At 38.7% G+C, this 24,116-nt stretch overlaps 1 protein-coding gene across 1 annotated transcript in view; it reads right to left on the bottom strand.

Moving 5' to 3' along the window:
• The window catches only part of LOC126471415 (uncharacterized), a 491,821-nt gene that overhangs the window by 292,507 nt on the left and 175,198 nt on the right, over positions 1-24,116 (bottom strand). Inside the window, exon 6 of the mRNA XM_050099550.1 lies at positions 22,028-22,200. Within this exon, the coding sequence (XP_049955507.1) occupies positions 22,028-22,200 (173 nt within the window). The remainder of the gene's footprint in view (positions 1-22,027; positions 22,201-24,116) is intronic.

Raw genomic sequence — 24,116 nt, 5'->3', positions numbered from 1 at the left:
GGCAGCACTCCAGAGGAGCACCTCTGGAACCTGAAATGTCCTTTCCAAACTCTATGATGCACCACTCATATGCATCTGGGAGAAATGCAAATTTTTCTGCAGCTCAGTCACGTCTTCAACTCCCATGGTGTTTGTCTTTCCGCCAAACATCTGGTGGCTATTTGGAAGCACCCTTCCATGAAGAATCTCGTTGACCTCACGGCTGTTCTCAGCAAGATCTCACAATATCATTACTTCATACCTAATGATGCTCACATTGTGGCACCCTTACATGCCCTACAATGTAAAAATGTTCCCTTCATCTGGTCGCCTGACATTAAAAATGGTCTTGCTTCGTGACAGATGTCTAGTCCACTTTGACCCAGCAAAACCTGTGGTCCTTGTGGCGGATGCCTCTTCCCACTGCATTGGGGCAGTGCTGCCCAACAAGACTGGTGCCATGGACCACCCGATAGCTTTCACATCAAAACTGCTTAGCAAAGTTAAGATAAATAACAGTCAGCTTCAGAAGTCTTCTATGGAATTTCCGAGTTTCATCAATATTTTTATGGACAAAAGTTTTCCTGCTCATGGACCACAAGCCTCTCACCAGTTTATTCCACTCAGACACACCTGTGCCCATCTGGACAGCACAAATATTCCAACAATGGGTGCTTTCTCTGGCTAATTTTAATTGAGATTCTCTAACGCCCCACAGTATGCCATGGCAAAGCAGAAACTTTATCTCGTCTTCCTATCAGATCAGATGTGGAATTTGATTCGTGTCAGGAAGCTTGCTTTTACATTAACCAAATCAATGTAGCCACAGTTGTCACCTTTCTGACTACCCACCATCAAATTGCTATGGCCATGGGGCAAGATGGCACCCTCTGGCTCCTTTGCCAGTTTATACAGTCATGCTAGCCCACATATAAGAAGTCATTTCCAAATGAGTCTCTTTGGCCTTGGTTTTCCCAGTGGGATGCCTTTTTGGTCCAAAATGAAGTTTTGCTCTTACAAACATCAAACAAACAGACCTGGATACTGATTCTGGCATCTCTGTAGAAGCAGGTGTAGGCATTATTTCATAAAGGACATTGGGGCATCATACGTGCAAAGCAGTGGGCCAGGCAGCAGTGCAAATGGCTGGGGGTGGACAAAGACATTGAACACATTGTCACACACTGTGAGGAATGTGCTGAGAACCTTCCTGCTCCTCACCAACAGTTTTTCAACTGGCCCAACTGAACACGCCCTGCCAATGAATCACATCGATTATGCAGGGCTGTTTTGGGGTTTGCAATGGCTTATAGTTGCAGACACATTTTCCAAATTTTCTTTTGTGGTCCCTCTGAATTCCACATAATCAACTAGCACAATTCAAGCTTTATCAACTATATTCTGTCAAGAAGGATTAATAGCTACCATTGTCTCTAATAATGGCCCACAACTGGCTTCAACAGAATTCATGTCTTTCTGTAAGGTCAATGGCATCATGCATGTCAGATCAGCACTTTTCTCACTTCAATCTAATGGTGAAGCAGAACAACTCATTTGTACCTTCACAGAGCAGAAGTTGAAATTAAGCCAGTACCACTCCAAGAAAAAGCCTCTGCTCCTGTTCTTATCGACACATGATGCCTCACGGAAACAAGTTGTTGGCTGAACTTCTGCAAGGTAGGTCTTGCCAGACTACACTACATCTCCTCCATTCTCTGTGTTCTCTGCATACTCCTCCTTCCCCCTTAAAATTTCAGGGATTTTAACAGTGGTTATTCATCGGAACTTGGGTTTACAGTTTGACCTGTTGGCAGAGCAACCTGTTTTATTTAGGTTGGGTCGGAACACCATCAACACACACACCAGAATCAGCTGTGCTCTCAAGCTATTTCCATCCCTGCTGCTGACCTCTCTGTTCCAGAACATGTCCAGGCAAATGGTGTCTCTCCCAGCAACCATCCATGGCAGGTTTTGCATCAGCTGCCAGGCACTTCCTGTAGGATTCCCATGTGATGACCACTGTTGTCACAGCTGCAGTCTTTGGAGCCTGGGCCACCTCAGCCATAAGCACCATTCCCTCCACCACTGCAACCCCAGCCATCACAGCCCTTGGTGTCGCAGCCTGCGGTGCTGTCAGCACTGCAGTCACAAGTGTGCAAGGCTGAAAAAGGTCAATGATGAATACAACATTCGGCACCCCACATACTGTCTACCATGCAACCACTTTGGCTGCTAATGGCAACAGGGGCAGGAGTGAAGGTATCCAAAGGCGAGCACAGCATGAGGCTACAGAGTGTAGCTGAACTGCTTAGTTGATGACTAGCTCACAACATCGCTACAGTGCTAGTGGTCTTGATATAACACAGAGCAATGGCAATGATAAACAATGTACACATTGTATTATATCTACAACTGTTACTGAAATTGACATTTCATCAAAGAAGAACCCAAGAAATTTCACAGGGTGAGAAAGAAGTGGCAGATTAAATACTAGCATTTCTGCCAGATGAGTCAGTAGAATGTGTGTTGTCGTATATGATCGATTGTGCCTATAATGTATATGAGGAGTACAATGATGATAACATGTTTAATGAGTGAAATTAATAATGAGACAGGTGTTGAGCCTGGTAGTTCATAATCCTTGCTAGACACAGAGCCACAAATCCCGTCTCCACTGAAATGTAGTAAAGGACAATAATCGTCCTAGGAGCGGGTACCAAACAATTTTGCACATGAAAGATCATCCACAACATAGTAAAAAACAACAATTATGAACATATTTTGAATAAGTCCACAGTAATATGATCATCTAGTGCATAAGAAAAACTACAGATATTCAAGGGACGAAAAGACACACCTGTTACAAAACCTGGTGTTTGCGCGTTTCAGGTATGCTCAATAACAATGTACAGAATGTGCATGACAGTGATCTATTACATTATGCACATCAAATTGTATGTGACATAGATTACAGCAATTTCAAGAGAGGCAGTGGATTGTTGCCTAACTACAAACAGTGCTACTGAATTGGAAGATGTAACATAACAAAATTTCAAACAAAGTGCCAACTTGACCATGCACAGCAAACTGTGGAATCAGCCCAAAAATTTGTAGAAGAGATAAACAAATTTATCCCATCATTTGTTATCAATTCTGACCAATCAGGATTTGAAGAGTAAATGGATATGAAAGGAACCCTGGAAATTACAGATACTCAGAGATTTGTAAGAACAACAACTGACATCAATGCCTTATCACATCCACACAGAATAATTATTATGCTGACTGTTAATCTGGATGGTAAATTGGCTGAAAAGTTATTTATTGTGTTGCAAGAAATTGGAGGTGCTCTGTCCCCTATGATTCTTTCTTGTGAGCATGGTATTGCAAGGGCAATAGGGAATATTTACATAACGTCAAGTAAGAGTGGGAAAATGGGCATAAGAGAACTACGATTACAGTATGAGAACTGTTTTTGGCCAATAGTTGGTCAAAATAACTTGCTTTTGCTTGATTCATAGTCTGCGCGTAAAAATCATACTCCTCTAGAGCAAACTATCCCTCCTGAAAAGAGTGTGACATTGCAGTTCATACCATCTAGAACCCCTGGACAAATTCAGCCTCTGGTTTTATTTTATTTTTTTATGCCCCTATAAAACACCTTATCATAGTATCTGCAGCTATGCTTTGAAGGATAGCCAGTTTCATGATAAGCTCCATAACAAACAGTGTTGCATTTGGTTGTATGCCATCACATTCCATCAGCTCTCATTACCCTGTTACAGTAATATGACTCTACATGTATTCTTTTACGAGTGTATACCTAGCTGAACATCCTAAATGATTTGTAACTCCCAAGGAGTTTGCCTTCGGTGTTGATGGTGCAAACTTCTGTCATTACTGTGACACATCATTTCTCATTTGGTGTTCTTGGTGCAAGTTAATAGTTTGTTTTGAACATTTCTTGAATGTTGATGATGTCCATTTTGTGAAGTGTGAAACATTTATCGTATAGAAGGTTCATATCTGCATCTCCCAGACACTCATTTTCTGATGCCCTCCTCATGCACATGGTGAGTCATTTGCAGGTAATATTTTTCCTATGATAACTGTTAACACAACACTTTCAAATGAGACTTACTAAAGACCAAATTTGGGATCTCACACTCAAGGGGCTCCTTGTAAGACTTCCATTGATCTGGACTTGTCTATGCCATCATGGGATAGCTCCAACCAGGATGCAGGATGGGCAGGAAGAGTGTAGTATCAGCAGAGTCCAAGACAGCAGGTGTATCCCTAAAATGGTAGGCCTTTATGAGTGCATCTGGCAGCTCACTTTGGCAGTCTCATCTTGGACTTCACTACTGCCGATAGCTCGACACCATATCATTCAGTTCACTTTGACTACACACGGAACTGGATTATTCACGCATTTCTACTACTCAGCTCTCTTGATACCTGATTCATCTATGGACTTTGCTGATTTCCCTGCCATTGAAGCAGTAGCTCCATCACTGAAGCATTGTATTATTCTCTTTCCTGTCTTTACTTGTAGAGGAATAAATCTCGTTGATTACTCATGCCTTCTATTAATTGTTGTTCCATCATTCATGGATACAACTTATGATAGGTAAAAATAGTCACCAGTCGAGCTTATATTTGAGGATGGAAGTATCTGACTGCCTTGTAGATGGCCAACAGTTTCCTGTCACACACACCACTTCTGTTAGGCCAGTTGCAATTTCTTACAGAAAAACTTTAGCAGTTGCCAGTGTTCATCTACTTGCACCAATTGCTGACTGACTAGCACTCACAAACCATGAGGCATCTGTTTTTATTTAACACCACCCCATGGTCACAATCATTTGTATACTCTGCACAGGTATTGTTTGTGCACTTGGGCATTAGGAGTGAACACTAAAACAGGGTCTAAATAAGCAAAACAAAATGGTTGTCTTTTGAGTACTTATCGATTAAACATTGCTGCCAAAAGGCTTTAATAAAAATTCAAATAAAGCAAATGGTGTAATTACTGCCATCTTATATAGTAGAGAATGCTAAAAATTTTTGCACTGCCTAGCGAGCATGTGAAGTCTCGTATGTTCGGCACTGGTACCTATCCAGAATTGTTCTCACATTTAACGTACAATAATCCTCACATGATCTTCATGAGCCATCTTTCTTGCAAACTAGGTGTTGGGGTCAAGATCGTGAGCTGTCCTGTGGGCGAATAACTCCTGACTGCAACATTTTCTTGAAGATCATCTTTGCCTCTGTCAGCCTTTCTGGTGTAATTCTGCATGTGCACATCGAGATGGGCTCTACTGGTGTTATATGGATGTAATGTAGTATACTGTATTGTGTCCAGTTTCACTATGGTGAACCTGCTCTCACAACATGTTTGCTAATTCTCCTGTGTGGTTGTCTGGAAGCTTCTGTATTTCACCTGTGTTGTGTTCATTCATGGGGAATGTGTTGTCAATTTTCTGGAGTACTCTCCAAGTTGAATGACCTTCAGTCCATGACAATGCACTGGTGCCCACTAAGCTTAACAACCACACTCCTTGTAAGCCAACCGCTAACACAAAATGTGCAGGGAAGTCTGCAACTAAAATACATTCTGAGATATCAGCAATAACAAAAGATAACATGAACTGACTGGACAAACCCACATTGTCAGTGCACACATTTCACCAATATGTGCTGAGTGATGAGTTGTCAGTTGCCTTCAGTCATAACAGAACATCCTGTTTGTTGTGTGGTTCATGATTGATAGGGAGCATGCTGATACCAGAGCTACCGTCTACCAGGAATGTTGTGCCGATATGTTTGTCTGATAAATACAGCCTTTTTGACATGTTAGAATAAGAATACTTGACGGCTGTTGCTGACAGCATGTAGACATCACACTGTAACTGTAGACACCTTAGCCTTTTAAATTAGTGCATTTTGTAGCATATAAGCTGAAATGATTATGATGCCATCACGCTTCATGTGAGTCCTCCTGCAAATGTCACTTTTTATGTGGCAGCGAACTGATCTCGAGTCTGATTACTGGTGCCTTGTCATCATTGCTGAAGTGCAACTGTGTTGTCAGTGCCTCCATGGGGCTCTTAGTTGCTGATCTCATCTGAAATGCTTGGGTATCACGGCATGACAGTCGCAGTCTGGAATTGTGGTTTCAGTTGGGTTTGGTTGACCGCAGTTGACTTTGTTCGACAGATCCAACAGTGCCACTGCAACTGTTGCAAATGACTTTGAATGTTATGTAGATCTTATCTGCAGTGTGCAGTAATTTGTTGGGAGATCTTTCCTCATATACCACCAATGCTATCTGCACTTGAGCCGGAAGTTATTGCTCTCATATGTGTAACAACAAATTGTCACACACTGCTGAGCTGTCTACAAGGTTGTGCAGGTGCAGCCAGAACTGTGATGGTATCCTGTCACCACTCTTTTGCTGAGATGGTAACTGCCTGACTGAGCTCAATACCGTCTCTAATGACCTTGTTGTTGATGGGACATTATACCCTAATCTTCCTGCTATCTACTGAGGTCAGCAGACTTTGTGCAGTGGGAGATTAGCTCTTCTTTCAGCTTACTGTAAACATCTATCAGCAGGTTCACAGTAATATCCAATATCAATATTGTAGTCTGCTGTTCTTAGCTGCTTATCGCCAAGGTTAATTGTTTGTGATCACTGGTCACCTTCTGCTGCTGGAATATGTGTTCTATCACCACAAATAATGTGTGCAGTTGAGAGGGGGTGAATGGTGGTGCCCGCAATTGCAAGTGCTGTAGTGGTGAACTGCTGAAGCTGGTGGTTAGATACCTTGTTTCTTAAAACTGTACCCATGGCTCCACTATAGCATTCACCATTACATCTATTTATGATGCAGGATGTGTTACCTGAGCCTGCAGATACTTTAAATCTTGCTTAACATCACCCTGCACTCTGCTGACAGTATCCACTGTGTTGTGGTGCATGTGCATTGCCGAATTAATGGCATTTTCATTGCCCTGTATAGGTTTCATGTTCATATTTATCAGAATGGGAATCTCCAAAGTCTTTATTTCACTCCATAGCCTGCTAATTTCACGAGCAATGGAGTAGAATAGTTTGTTGTTGCTGCTCATTATTCTGTGTGTATCTCCGCTGCTCGCTACTTATGCAGTTCTGTGAAAGGTATGTAAACTCTTGGATGGGGTCATCAGTTATATGGCCTCACATTTAACCCACACAAATAATGGAACATAATTCCAGAACTATTTTTATTACCAAAGTTATAAATTGACAGGAGTGAAGGAAATTAAAAAATCAACACACAGAACTCATAACAAGTGGCAAAGATCAGAACATAAAACATGTCAGAGAGTTTACTTGCATGACCTGCTATTCTTACAATACACAAGTACACAAAAACGTATCACTGCCCCAAGTCTTCTTCTTCTTCTTCTTCTTCTTCTTCTTCTCCTTCTCCTTCTCCTTTTGTTCTCAATTCACAGATTGGTTGGCAGCAACATTTGTTCTCCACTTTTCCCTGTCTTCTGCAAGTATCTTTAGTTCAGAATATGTTGCCAATTTCAGATCTTGTTTTATTTGCCTGATGTACTGAAGACTGTGTCTTTTTCATGCATTTTTCCAAAGCATTTTTCCTCCAATTAATTTCACAAGTAAGAGGCAATGTCTGTATAGGTGTACTACCAACAGTCCTGCCATTCCTTGATATGCCATAGTTCTCCACAAAGATGTTTTCTCTCTTATGTTGTTGAAAACATCTTCACAGGTGGTTTTCTTTCCCGATAAATTTTTCAGGAATTTTCTCCAATGCCATGCCTTCAAAGACTGTAGTCTTTTCCGTTTTGGCTCCCCTATGGTCACTATCCCTGAGCCATGTAAGGCAATTTTTACATACTGTTTCCTGGTGTTTAAACTATTATTGGTTGATGTTAGTAGCTCCTTATTCATTTTCAATATGTATAGCACTAAACTGCATATAAAATGGACCAATAACCCCACTGTTTGGTCCCCCCTGCCGCCCCAAATCAACCAACCTGCATATAAAACCAACTGTTCACTACTGAATATTGAATATATTATTGTCCTTAGTATGAATTAAAGAATTGTACAGCAGCATACAAAAAAACTTATGTGTGTGCACAAATAATGCTGTAATTGTATGTTGTTTACATTTCTCATGTATGTAAGCTTATGTGTTATGGGAAGAAAATAAAATATATATCAAGTTTATAAGGCAGCATAGGGATTGGCTAATTGTGTCTATATTCTTTGCAATAAAGTTAGAAAGTCCTTAATACTCTTAAGTTCTTGAGCCACTGGGTTTTGCTAATACTTCTACTATATCCTTAGGGGAAACAGATCTCTATTTGAACTCACTTCAGCATTGTAATTACTGTTATTATGTAACATTTCATATTATGCCTTTAATGATTATGAAAAGGATACAGTGCTACTCACCATAAAGTTGACTCATTGAGTTACAGACAGGCATAATAAAAAGATTGTCTTCTTGTCAGTCTTTTCATTGTGCCTGTCTGCAATTCAACATGCCATCTTCTTTACAATGAGTACCAGTCTACCCTTTTCATGACTGTTGATATTCCAACCTGGACTTTCCATTGTTTGGCAGTATAAATTTAACAGTTTTTTAATTTACACAGATAAGGAGTGTACCACTTAGTTGTGATTTTTTCTCTTTTCTTTACACACAGTCTTTTAGTATATTTAGTAGAACTGCATTTACAAAAGTTAGTTACTGTAATTTGTAATAAGTTTACAACTGCTTCACTAGAAGGCTGATGTCTGTTGAGAATGGAACCTCACTCAATAAACTGCAGGTCATTTCTGAGGTTTCTAATGTGTATTTCATGGAGTTCTCTCACTGTACTGGGTCCAGGCCCACATTTATGACTTTTTCCAACTCCAGACATCCTTAGGAGTAGACCAGTGTGATCAGATAGTAACAGCTTAATGATACTCAAGTGGGTACAATGTTAATATGCCTTTCAAATGACATTATGTAGGCAAGCATTTACCTGGTAGGTTTATCATTGAAGCAATTGAAGTTATGTGATCTTAGAGTATCTAGAAATATCTTAGTCTTAGATGTGATGACCTTCATTGGTTACACATAGTGCTAGAACAACGATTATAAATATATAAATACAAGCAGACCTGTGGGCATCATGTCATCTCCAAAACATGAGAAGGGACATCCGTATGCATGTTACTAATTAACAGTCTATCTATGTTAATCATTATCCATCTAGCTATTTCTTAAAACACAAATTGGTTTCCATTATATGCATACAAAGGTCAGAGAGCATAGCATATAAATGACTACTGAATTACTAGACACCATTATTAATGGTCAGTTCACTTTTTAAGACATCACTAAAGTTTTGGTTGTGCAAGTTTTAGTAGATAAATGCTGCTATTTCATGGAAGAATTTATGGAAGACAGTTTGAACAAAAATACATTTATAAGGTCACAGAGGATTCCATACTAATTTACACTATATTTCTTCCCATAGTGCATGGCGCACCATTTGAATCATCATTATATTTGCAACACTTTTTCTATCTACTCTTAACTGGCAAGACAATCACTAGAATTACAATACCTGCACAGCACAGCCCATTTTCCTGACTGCTCGCATAATGTGAGTGGACAACATGGTGCATGAACAAGGACTGCACTGGATGATGTGCTTTCTGTGCAAGGGGCAGATATTCACATGCAATTGGTGGCAGTGTGTGAAGAGTGTGCATCATCACAAAAAGTGCTCTTGCAACACGACAGTGCTCATCCCCAAGTGACAGACAACCACAGCTGTCATCACTGAAAAGGGGTTCCAGTTATTGTCACATCCACTGTATTCTCCAGACTTTCCCCTTCTCATTACCAGCTATTCGGGACTATGAAGAAAAATCTATGCAGGCATCATTTTTCAGACTTCCATGAACTGCATGCAGCTGTCCTGCAATGGATGTGAGAGACTCCAGTAAATTGGTTCAAGGGTGGTCAACAGAAGTCAAAAGGGCTTAGCCATGGCCTACATGGGCGTGACAGTAACTACAACCCCATTTCAGCAATCACTGTCATGGTTTTCTGACTCGTATGGGCACAACCAGTGTCGTGTTGGAACAGCACTTTTCATGAGAGTGCATACTCCCCACGCATGGCCCCAACCACCTATGAATATCATCAGGGTTTGCACCTTCCTTCCACAGAAAACACACTCTGCATCACTGTCCTCAATGATCACACATCATGTTGTCCACTCACATAATGACAGCAGTTGGGAAAATGGGCTGTAATGTGAATGGATTACACTGTTAGTGGTGTCCTGCCACCTAAGATTAGACCAAAGTACTACACAATTGCAGCTGTAATGGTGAGGCAATGGTACACCATGAAAGATGCAAAAAAATAAAGTGTAAATCAATACGGAGCACTCCTCACACGTCTAAACATGATACTGCATTTTTTACAGTGCACTAAACTTGTAAAGAAGTTTTATAACTTTTCAGTATAAACAAAAAATCATTATGTTTAACTGTAATATTACCTTGCTCCTGTATAAAAAAATTATAACCATAAATGGTACTGCACTAATACACATAGAATAATGTCAGACTTTTCATTCTTTTGTATTTCCTCTTCATCTACTTATTCTTTTATATTGAAGAACGTACATATGTTTCTTTTTCAAGATAACATGTCTCCTGCACAACAAATTGGATGATTTGAACAGGGTTCATTTTCAGACAAATACATTACATTTACCTGTCCATTTTTCTGCAGTCTTTGTCTCTAAAAATGGAAATTTTGTGAAATCAATTCTCTCTATGAACATGAGACCTCCATGCCAATGTCTATCAATTTTGTTATTAATATTCAGTTTCACTGAACTGCCTCTCTTGGAAAACTATGCAAAAATATGTTGATTACAGAAGAGAACACATTTCATTTTCTTCTAAACAGAGATCGTATTCTTAAGTCTATGACAAAAGTTGTTGCCAACACTGATTTCTACTTAATTATGATCATACTGGCTATGTATAAAGATATTTGCTAAGTAACATAATGCTCAAATAAAAGTTTCCATCACTTGCATTTCTGTGAATGTGACTGATCTTAAATATGAGATGAGCAAAGAAGGAAAGAATAAATCTTAAAAAACTAAAGGAAGTAATTTCACTGTCACATTAATACAAAACAATAACAAAAATATAGGCAATATGCTCCAAAGTGCTCATCTTTGCACATTCGTGAAATCAAAATCTGCTGCTGATTAACATTCATTGCCCTGTTGCTCCAACGTGTGCATTGCCATTCACTTGGATCCTGCTTGGCTTCATTCAAGCCTCTCTCAGTCCTTGAAAGTGGCCCTCCTGAAAGTACCTGTGGCAGCACACTGAAAGTTTCAACTTGCCTCAAGATGGCCAATCAGGTTAATGACTACAGGTCATTCCATTCAGCTGCTTCCTGCAGGAAGGTATTCACAGATGTGGCCTGGTGTACTCATACACTATTGTATAGAAAGACAAACTAATTGGCAAAATGTTAACTGCAGGGCTGGTCAATAGGTTGTGGGATGTGTCCTCATACTATACATTCTTCAAATTACTCAAGAAGGTGACAACATTGTACATGACACAAGTCCAAAAAATGACTGACTCATGTCCATGCCTGACACACACATTAGTACATGGTTACTTTCACACTTTTGTACAATGATCGTCAGGCAGCAGACACATCCTGTACTCACCAGTGATGAAAACGTAATGCCACTTAAGTGTGAATGAACTATGAACTATATTTTTCCAGGTTCCATTCTATATGTTCCTTTGCCCAACTTCTTCATGTACAATGGTACTGAGGATTTGTACAGTTGTTCACAATGATCATCTAGAGGGTGAAGTGATCATATGGAGAGGACTGTGTACAGTCTGGTTTAACACAGTTCTTCAAGCTACTTGCAAAACGGCAGCACCCAATTTTGCTACATTCTCCATGTAGGCAGCAGCCATCAGCTGATGTTGACTACAGGCAACCATTATAGTGCTGAACTCTGTGTCTCACAATAGCAGTTTAATGCTCAAATGATGTTGCTGTGGTGTACACGAATTTGATTAGTAAAGCCCTGTGCTGACAACCCTTCTTGCAGTAAAGTGCTCACAGACTAATCTTGAAATAATCCTTCAACACATGTTAACAGATTGCACAGTTTGAGCAGACCATATTGTTCTGTTCATGATTGGAGATACAGAGCACCCAAATGAGAACAATGGTTTACTTCTACACCTCCGTTACACAGGCAACTCTATTTAATGATTTCCTGTGGTCAAATGAGTAGTGAAAAGAGGCTGCCAATAATAACACACATGCGTGCACATGTGTGTGTGTGTGTGTGTGTGTGTGGAAGGGGGCAGGTTTGGGGAGATGGATGGATGGTTGGGAAGGCGGATTTCAATTTGACATAAGGAATTTGGAAGTTTAATTTACAGGTGAAGTGGACACCACTAATCCATGGCTTCTACTCTGTATTTAATTTGATTTTGTTTGGAGCCATCCATTTCTCATACTTATATCACTAATCTACAAATCTATGCCAATTACACCCATCCTCTTCGTTCACCTACTCTCATAAGTAAACCAATAAACAAAATGTGTGATACCAGTACTATGTATGACATCAGATTTGAACCACTATCAACACTGTGGATAACTGGTGATTCACAGGTAGATGTCACTGGATATGATTTACTAATTCACAATGTAAGATACCTCAAAATGAAAGGATTATATAATAATCTATAGTTTAAAGCTTAACCTCCTAGAAAGATTCTCGCAACATGAGATCTTCAAAATTATGGTAAAATTCTCAGGGCTACCAATTCTGTTAAATAGAACTATCTCTGTCATGAAACATTAAATTCCACAGAAGCTCTAATTGCACACATCCTGTTAAGCATGCTTTACATAAAAGTGGACGATCCATATAGACAGATGATGACATTCATATTGGATGGGATAGAATGACAACACACTTGATGTGTATGATGGGAAGACAGTCTCCAACAAATCATCAGTGCATACCAAAGTGGAATAATCTCAATGAATTGGTGCAGCAATTAGAGTTTTCTTGCTAGCTTCGGAAGTGGCAGGCAAAAATTCACATGGCAATGAAGTAACATCTACTGAGGAGGAGGTTAACAAAGCAGTGATTATTGCTTGAAGTTTACGATGGCTCTCGAAAATAAGAAAGTGGAACACTCAACTGCAGTATGGGAAGTTCCATATGAGAACATCCCATCAATTTAAAGAAACACACAAAAGGTGTAGTTCAAAGATTTGGAAACAGTTCATATAACTGTTGTGTGAGATTTTATGCATTAGATTTTGGAAACAGATGGTGAGAGATCATGTCCAATTTCAAATGAGAATTGAATATATAGGCAGAATTATAGGGCCAATATTATAAGTTCAGTATCATAGAAGGTTGGAAAATAACAGAATGGCTGTGTAAGGTGCAGTTTGCTGAGCCACAGTGAGCACAAATCTAATTTTGCTTCACGGAGATGCAGCTGCTCACAGTTGTGTATTGTTTTGACACCCGATAAGCAGCAGAAGGTAATTCATATATGGGGCAGTCACATGAAAACCTATCACCTGCCCCAATGGAACCATGGAGTGATTCCATTTGTGCTGATTCCATCAACACACATGTTAAAACATTTATCCCACTGGGAGGTGAGACAATCAATTCCAGTTTTTTAGAATGTGGTCAACTGCTGATGGATCTACAATTGCACCAACTCTTGCACCTCCACATCACATTAAACCCAATGTCCATCATATCTTTCTTCAGGTCACCAACAACATGTAAATCACACAATGAAAGATCCAGGCTGTACTGAGGATGTTGCATTGTTTCCTAATCAAATCCCTGAAGCATAGCCTTCCTCTGATTGGCAGTGTGGGGGCAGGCATTATTGTGTAACAGGACATCCCTGGGTGTTTTGACTTTATGACGCTTCGCAGTTTCTGCAAAGTGTCTCCCTAGTGCTACACACTGATTATTGCTATAAAACCAGTCAATATAAGCATTTTCATTCATTATGCAGCTCAGAGGTGAAGAGGCAACACATGCATTTGAAAGAGTGTTAACGATTCCATGAATGTGCATACTGCAGTGTAACCACCTTGCTGGGGATATATGTTGTCAACAGAAAACAATTCGAAGTAAACATCTTTATGAAATATTAATTTTGTCAATGGTAGCTGAAATAACTGTTCTTGAAATTTGGTGGGTGTAACTCAGTTTGCTCAAAATAATAAATGCTGAGCAAAACTGACCTTCATTTCATTGCTTTGCTGCAGTTGGTGTTTCCTGTAAGTTTCTTACATGAAAACCAGCCAGAGAACACCATAGTTCTCATATGACGTGAAAAGTCAGTTACTGTTTCAGGTGTACAATTTATTATGTCACAGACAGCTACTCAAGATATTACATCATATAGAGCATCCCACATGATTTCTCATGGGCCTTACGTACTCCTCCTAACAATGGATTTATTGAAACTTCCTGCAGGTTAAAACTGTGTGCCCGGATTTATTGTTGTGTATAGTAAATTTGATAATTACAATTACATAAGTTCTTGATAATTACTAAAAATGTTATCATCTGGTAGTTACAATTGAAATGCATGGAATGTGATACAAAGACAATTACATATCTCTTGTTTTCATGGAAAAATAAGTGAAATGATGTGAATAAACAGTGCTGATTACATTTTTGTTAATTACACTGAAACTAGGTTATCCCAAGCATTCCTACCATGTTTCCTGTTTCAAATATGAGAACATCATTTTTACTGTGAACAGAATTTTAAAACATAATTCGGCAGCTCAAATAAACACTTTGTTTACATTGTTAATTTTGTTTAATTAGATGTTTTTATGTTAGCCAATGGCATAGCAAGCTGAAAGTAGGATAAATAGAGTTGTTACAGGTTTCAGACATTACAGATATTTGGCATTTCCTTTGTTACTCAATCGTTCATAAAAGAAAAGACCTAATTGCAATAACGTGAATTGACAAGACATGTTGCTACCAATGTAGGGATGTAACAGTAGTGAGTACTTTGACATGAAGTTGTTGAAAATTACATTGCAGAAAAGATGGATTTACTTACATGGGTTCTACCTAAAGGCACAACAGTTAATCATGCAAGCCAAATTAGTTTTGAAATCATATAAAAAATGAGCTGTTACATTTCAGCATCTTGAGGACACATCGGCATTTGATATTATGTTTCCTGTTCCTTGAATGTGCAAGACCTGAATGAACGTGTGCATACATGTTCATTATGCAAAATATGATGAGTCCTTGAATGCAGATGTTGACAAGACAGGACTTGTTTTCTGATAAGTCACAGCTCGGTGACTAATTACTTTTGCATGTTGCAACAAGTTTAGACATGTCAGAACAAGTCATAACAAATTTGAACTTGTTGACTCAGCAGGAAGGTGAGTTATAAAAGCAGAGCATCCACTAGAAGGAGCATGTTATTGGTGCTGGATCATCAGAGATGTCATTGACTTCATTCTCACTGTCATTGTTGTCATTGTCATTCAAAACTTTATTCTTTTTGGGGATGAAACATAAGTATGGCATACACTACATAGCACTACTAATAGACTTTATATTTGGCTTATCAGTTACTTGTTGTAATTCAAGAGAATAGGGGTTCTTATGCTTCCATGTTGCAAAATCTGAAATATCTAGGTAAGAGTGGAAGCACAATATGTACTGTAACACTGTTGGCATTCAAGAAGAAAGAGAGACATCCAATGTGGAGCATAAAATTTGATATGGCTGTGCCGGTTTATTTGAAGAACTGTAATATATCAAGACATCGCTTCCATCAAGATTATCAGCTTTCAGTGACACCTCACTGCTTAACAGTGGCATCATGTGCATTATTTATCGCAGCAGAGTAAATGACACGGATACAGCTGATTTTGAAAATAGTCATACCAACTACTGTATTTTTTTTTCTTTTTATTTCACTTGTACATTTTAACTGTATAAAAATGTCAATTTCTATTTGTAAGGCAACATGCAGTAGAACTATAAGAGAAATTAATGTTTACTCTCTCTGGAAAGATTGTTGTGGTTCTGCAATTAATTCACATGATGTGGAAAGTCATTTGTTTTGGTTATGAACAAGAAAATAAGAAGGATTGCTTTACAAGTTCTGAACACTTTATAGATTTTGAAGCATATGATATGTAAGAATGTATTTATTACACAGATCTGTTTCTCTTTCACAATAACTATTTGATTGTTACATTAGGGGTATGTTATATATATTATACACACTTTGCCCACAAAATGCAATTCAGTGTCGTTTTGATCTAATTAAGATAGATGCAGCTGTCAAAACTCAGTTAGCTGACAGAGATGATCCAGATATTTACTCAAACAGTAACAAGCTACTATGTGCAACAGATGACATTCTAAAAGGTGTTTAAGATGAAGAAGAATATGTGTGACAGTACAAGCTGACAAAATTCACTGTGATTTTAGTGTATGTGGTTTAAAAAATAAAAAAGTTAATGTGATTTGTAACTGATTTACTGTGTGAAAATATTTAAAAAAATACAATAAAACTTATAGCTAGAGTATTTTTGTTTGTTTTTCCCTCTCGTTCCCCTCTGCAATGTATTATATTGTTGATACCATTACAGACAGAGAGAGAGAGAGAGAGAGAGAGAGAGAGAGAGAGAGAGAGAGAGAGGCGGGGGGATGAAATTTATTGATGAAGCCATACAGTATTTGACACAAACATTTTTCCGTAAAGTATAAAATGGGGAGATGATATTTACTGAGGAGGCAGATGAGAAAGAGAAATTTGCTGATGAAGCAGAAGTTTAGTTGTTTACATATTCTTTATGTTGGAAGTTCTGTAAGTTACTACAGTATGTAATTTTGCTGCTGTTGCTGATGATTCAGTATGCCAATGAGGCAGAATTTTAGGTGCTAATGTATTTTTGGTAAGAAATACAGATGCGGAAATAGAGCATGTTACACCTATTATGTAATTTTTCATACTGTTGTGAGCACATGAGAGAAGATAGGTACAGTATTTAACATAAAGCCTTTTTTTAATGGTATTCAAAACAGAGAGAGATGAAATTTACTGATGAGGCATAAATTTAGGTGCTTATGTATTCTGACATTCAGGATGGGCTTATGTAATTTTTGAAAGTACTGCAGTATTGGCAGTATTTATTTTTAAGATGGCACCATTTTATGCAGCTCAGAAGTAAGATTAGCATTTAAAAAACATAATACATAGTTGTTCAGATTGAACATGACAGATACATACCGGCTGCCTGTTTTTTTCATTGTGTTTTGAATTTCCTGCCAACAAGACATCATAGAAAAAAAGGGTGTGCCTTATGATGTCACAATAACAGTGCCACGGTGATGATATCGGTGGTACTGCACAGTTAAATATCATGTCTAAGTGCAAAGTAGCTGCCATCTCAGACTGTGAGCCGTGCACAATAGCCGTGAGGTCTGAGGTGTCTCGTCATGGTCAGCGTGGCTTCCCCCATCGGAGGTTTGAGTCCTCCCTCGGGCACAGGTGTGTGTGTATTGTCTTTAGTGTAAGTTAGTTTAAGTTAGATTAGGTAGTGCGTAAGCTTAGAACTGATGACCTCAGCAGTTTGGTCCCACAAGACCTTACCGCAAATTTCCAAACTTTGAGACTGTGATGCGATTGAAATCAGATGGGTTGACATCGTGTCTAAGACCACCACAGCCTAGATAGCAGATGCCAATAGTACTCACCAGTACTATGATAGTAATATGTAATGAAACATAGTGTATGTAGAGAAAACTCTAAATGGTTAGCTGAATATCAATGTGGATTACATCTGAAACATCAGTCTATTTGACGTCATCAGTCATACACCTAGTTAGAATGGTCGTGCTCAGTCAAGTTACAAGACTACCATGGACTAAGTCTAATTCATCAGTTCTTCAGTGCACATATACATGCACCTCGCCTTAGAGATTAAGTACCTTTCATCACATCATAATCGTAACATAATGTCTCACTTGCATAGTATCGTATCTATGCTCATCCATAAAACAACATTCACAATCACCTTCTCTGTTGCGGATGCCTGCATCTGGAACAAGCAACTCTGCACTATTACACAACTGAATGTGCTATAGCATTTAAGAAAAAGCCATCAACCTCATAATGTTTCTTTAAAAATTTACATATATAATGCTTTTCCTCTTTATCAAACAGTAAAGAAATTCACAGTTATGCATCTTTTTCTTTGCTTCTCTCAATCAGTCAACCCACTTTCTTGTCCCCTATCTGCAATACTTCTATCATGTTCCTCTCTTTCTCTTCCCTTTTCCCATCCTTTCTCTCTTGTGCATTGCTGTCAATGCTCATAGTTTAAACCTGTATGCAGCTTCTCTTTGTTGTTTCTACTTTTGATGAACAAATATATAAGTTGTATTCTTTCTGCTATTGCTACAAGAGTTTTCAGTTTTTATGTTATAGTTATTTCTAGATTTTGGATTCCATATTAGATGTAAGACCTCTTATAACATGCTCATCATAAGGGGTGTAATTCAAATCATGTAGAATACCTGTTTAGATATAAGAGATAGTCATATAGGCTTAATCTTGTCAGGATAAACTGTGGTGTCATCAACCATCAAAAAAGCCAGTAATTGACCACCACAGAGATGCTGCATGTCCATGCAGCACACGAGATGCCAATCTGGACGAGGCATGAGCCATGACTCCAGAGAGTTGCAAAGCACCACTACAATGATGCAGTCACAAAATACAGCTATGTGGGACATGTGCAACAATTCTGTCTTGAATTCCATTTAGAGATGAAGTTCTACTTCCACCTACAGTGGACAGAGTTGCCGCAGCATCGCTCTGCTGAGACCATGTCAGTCTAGTGTATCCAGAGTGTTATGTGGTGTCAATGGACAGGTGGTATTGTATTGCCTTTAGAACATTCAGAGTTTGAGGTCTACAGACTTGCCATATCATGCAGTTCAGTTTCTTCAGCTGTTTCTTGTCTACTTCATAAATCACAAGCTATATTTGTATAAATAATTCCATGCATGTTCCCTTCAGTCACAGCTGTGGAGGGTGACAAAGGTAAGTGTATTTTTATATTAAATGAAGTGTTGTGATATTTGACTATCAATTGAATTGGCTGTTCTGTTTGCCCACCTGTGAGTATGAAAGAAAATGACATAAATAAATTAAATAAATAAATACAATAATTACAGACAATGCTCATCATTATCTTGGCTAGATGTAAAGTAGTTTCAAGATGATTCCATCTTCTCAAATCAAGAAGCATATATGAGGGCTGTGCTGTGCAGTACAACATGGAAAACGCTAATTCTGGGGCAATACCTTCTCATCATAGTCAAGTGTGCACTGAATTGGTCACCAGTTCCAAAACAATTGAGGCTACTCCTTGTTGAGGGTAGAAAGCTTGTTCTATCAGTGAATATTGACGTGCTGTCATGGATCATAAAGTATCTAAAGGGAACAGAATCTTGTGGTTTAAATTAGCCAAAGTGCGGGGATATTTGTTTGTCTGTCTTTAGCAATTCACACTATGCAGGACGTATTCATACTTAAAAATCAACCATAGATGTTGTCATTAAACTTGGTGAACCTACTATAACTTGGAATTCTCAGATACAGCAGGTGGTCACTTCATCAATAACAGAAACAGAATATCTTGCCTCTTATCAAACTGTGAAAGACACCATGTGGAGCAGATCGATCTTAGGAACTATCATGAAGTTGAAATAGGAACCCACTGTCTTGAACACAGATTGTCACATGCCCCTCTGATTGCACTGTAAATGAACAAAGCATATTGATATAAAGTGATGCTTTATAGTAGGAAAGGTCAATTCGGGCATCTGCAACGTGGAGCACATCAGTTCCGTGGATCAGAAAGCTGATATCGTTACTAACTGGCTCACTAGAAGTAGCTTTAAAAAACAAAGACTATTATTTTCTATTGTTACCACTGAATACCTGAGAGACAAAATGCAGCAAAAATGTAACATTTATAAAATGGTGCAAGCATGATGTAAACTGAGTGGCTAAGTCACAGGAATGGTTGTCCAATCTGAAGATGTACCGTGTACAATGTTTGAGTGCTGTGACTGATGCAGCATTTGATACAAGAGTAGACACAGTAGTTTCTTACAGTCAAAAGTGTGCTAAACATGGCAACACATCATGAGTTAACTGACTTTGAACATGACAGTGCGAGTTGCATGGGTCTTGGCATATCAAAGATTACAAAAGAATTCATATTTCTGAGATCAACAGTGACTAGGGCACATCTTCAATGTCACACACACATTGTTTCGACATCAGTAAGCTACCACACATGATGCCCTAAAATGGTCACAGAACAGATGCCACATCACCTCCAAAGAGCAGTGCATGGTGACTGACAGTCTACTTTGAGTCAGATCACCGTCAATTTGAATGTGGGCTGTAAAGAACTCATTTCTACCAGGACTTCATGGAGACAAGTGCACCAAGTAGGCTTTAGGAGACAATGACTGACATCACATCAAGTGCCTCTCATGACTCTTGGCCACTCAGTGTAATGATCAATTAAGAATTATTTGATTTGTTTGTCTCATGTTTATAAACAATGTTACATTTTTCAGTTTGTATATGGTCCACTATACCGGGGTGAATTCTGAGATCCATCCAGTGAACAAAGAAAAATAAAAGTGGTACGCTTTTGTTTTGTATTGTTCATGTGTTGTGTTAAATGTCCTTTGCAGCTTTTAAAAAATAATTATTTTTTTCATTATCTTGTGGTGGGAACGAATGCCACTTTATTGTGATTCCTTTAACAAACAGTGTAGAAAATAATGTACATTAGCAAAGATATGTTCAATGCAATGACTCCTATCCTTTTTAACTTAACTGTGCCTAATGGTACGAAAATGTCTGAGAATAAGAAATAATGTACGTTAATACTGAATGGTTCAGCGAGCATTCAAAAATTAATAAGCACAGTGTATAAAATGTACAGTCACTATCAAGTATTAATGTTACTTTAAAAAATCAAATTGGAACATATTTGAAACTCAAAAGTTACTAATTGTTGATAGAAGTATTTTTATGCATGCAATAACTGTACAAGATTTTCTGTTTATTTACATATTTTCAGTTACAAGTACACAACGCACAAAGTAGGTTTCTAAGTTGGAATGTGATTATAAAAACAAGGCAGCCAAGTAATATAAATATTCAGCTAACACAGCAAGACTGACTGAAACCGTGAACTATGAACTCTTTCAAATTATGCATTTCTACACCCTGCTCACTACTTGCTTGGACTACTAGAGTGTTTTTTAATGGTGTGATGTGTGTTCAATGGTTTCTCTTCATATCTTGTAATTCTCTTTTTGTTTCCCGATATTTCTTATCAGTTTAATTGTGTCTTGTGGAACATGTATTTACTAAGTTATCCTATTGAATAATTATATTTAGAAGTTCCTTCACTACTGATACTTCCTTTCTTATCTTTCCCACTCAATATTTTCAAAGAATCAATATTAAAATTCACACGGCTGTATTTCATGTTTTTGCTATCAAAAATATGCCAACATCAAACAATACTACACAGGAATTACTACCTGAAATGTATGGGTCTACAATGACATTCTTCTTTGCGGTATGGCATGCACCAGGTATAAAAAGCTCCTCTTAAAATAAAACATTCTTTCCCTGTCAACCAACCTTTACATGTGATGCACTCAAATGTTTCATTCTATAATGTACACTCAAACTACGTTATGATATCAATCAAAATGCAATAATAGTACATTTTTAAGGCTTCCTGCTACCATTCGCGTTAGCATATAAATTTTTTTATTTAGTAGAAAAAATTTTAAAAAAGAGGGTTACCTTTGTACCTCCATTATCATATTTGCATGGGTCTTTGCAATAGCTTCCTGCATACCCTGGCAAAAGCTATTTATTGTGTGCTTCTCCATCTCCATATTATGCCTCAGTTCATCTAGTAAATTTTTGAACATAAGAAGACCTTCTCGTACAGAGTTTTGAAGCTCACAGACAGACTGAAAAATGTGTGAAGACATTTCTTAGTCAAAACAGATCCCATATTTATAAAACACAACACACAAAACATTTTTAATTTTAAAGCAGCAGCAGTCATTCCAATTACGTAATGATGCAGTGTAGTACAGTGTACGCATCTAAAATACACACATCAAAAAAAGTGTTGCATCACCCCAGTTCCCAGAACTCCTGAAGACAGATGTTGACTGTGGATATTGTATCACAGACACAGTCCCTTTGACTGTTCATAGATGTTACTAAACCCGCCCAAAGAAGTAAACAACCACGCATAAGCAGTGCCTATTAGACAGAGGGGGGCCAACTGCCAATCAGTTCCAGTTAGTCCACCAGGAAGGAGGAACACAGCTTGTGTTGTCTGTAGTTCAACCATGCCTAGATGGTCAATACCACATTGTTACTTTGTGCCAGGAAGGGCTCTCAACAAGGGAAGTGTCCAGGCATCTCGGAGTGAACCAAAGCATTGTTGTTCAGACATGGAGGAGATACAGAGAGACAGGAACTGCTGATGACATGCTTCGCTCAGGCCACCCAAGGGCTACTACTGCAGTGGATGACCGCTATCTACAGATTATCGCTCGGAGGAACCCTGACAGCAACACCACCATGTTGAATAATGCTTTTTGTGCAGTGACAGGACACCATGTTATGACTCAAACTGTGCACAATAGGCTGCATAATGCACAACTTCCGTCCCGACGTCCATCTTTGCAACATGACACCATGCAGCGCGGTACAGATGGGCCTAACAACATGCAAAATGGACCACTTAGGATTGGTATCACGTTCTCTTCACCGATGAGTGTCGCATATGCCTTAAACCAGACAATCGTCGGAGACGTTTATGGAGGCAACTTGGACAGGCTGAATGCCTTAGACACATTGTCCAGCGAGTGCAGCAAGGTGGAGGTTCCCTGCTGTTTTAGTGTGGCATTATGTGGGGCCGACGTATGCCACTGGTTGTCATGGAAGGCACTGTAATGGCTGTACGATATGTGAATGCCATCCTCCGAACAATAGTGCAACCATATCGACAGCATATTGGTGAGGCATTCGTCTTCATGGACAACAATTCATGCCCCCATTGTGCAAATCTTGTGAAGGGCTTTCTTCAGGATAACAACATCGCTTGACTAGAGTGGCCAGCATGTTCTCCAGACATGAACCCTATCAAACATATCTGGAATAGATTGAAAAGGGCTTTTTATGGATGACGTGACCCGCCAGCCACTCTGAGGGATCTACACCGAATCACCATTGAGGAGTGAGACAATCTGGACCAACAGTGCCTAGATGAACATATGGATAGTATGCCATGACAAATACAGGGATGCATCAATGCAAGAGGATGTGCTACTGGGTATTAGAGGTACCGGTGTGTACAGCTATCTGGACCACCACCTCTGAAGGTATTGCTGTACGGTGGTATAACATGCAATGCGTGGTTTTCGTGAGCAATAAAAAGGGTGGAAATAATGTTTATGTTGATTTCTATTCCAGTTTTCTGTATAGGTTCTGGAACTCTTGGAACCGAGGTGATGCAAAACTCTTTTTGATGAGTGCATATGCATCACAGGAAATTGCACTGCACACATAATAAAATTAAAAACATGTATGTAAATGGAATGTGGGAAAGGAATGAAAGGATAAACCACCTGGCAGGATTTTGCACAGAGCATAATTTAATCACTAATAACAATTGGTTTAAGAGTCATGAAAGAAGAATGCTTATGTGGAAGAGACCGGAGGGTACAGGAAAGTTTCATATTAAAGGAAAATATAGATGCTACCTATAAAGAAATTAAAGAGATCTTTGGAGAAAAAAGAAACAGCTTTATGGATATCAAGAACTCAAGGAAGTACTAACAAAAGAAGAGAAAGCTGAAAGGTAAAAGCA

This window comes from Schistocerca serialis, chromosome 3 (assembly GCF_023864345.2).
Source record: "Schistocerca serialis cubense isolate TAMUIC-IGC-003099 chromosome 3, iqSchSeri2.2, whole genome shotgun sequence".
NCBI classification, from domain to species: domain Eukaryota; kingdom Metazoa; phylum Arthropoda; class Insecta; order Orthoptera; family Acrididae; genus Schistocerca; species Schistocerca serialis.
This window is presented reverse-complemented; position numbering and strand designations above follow the sequence as displayed.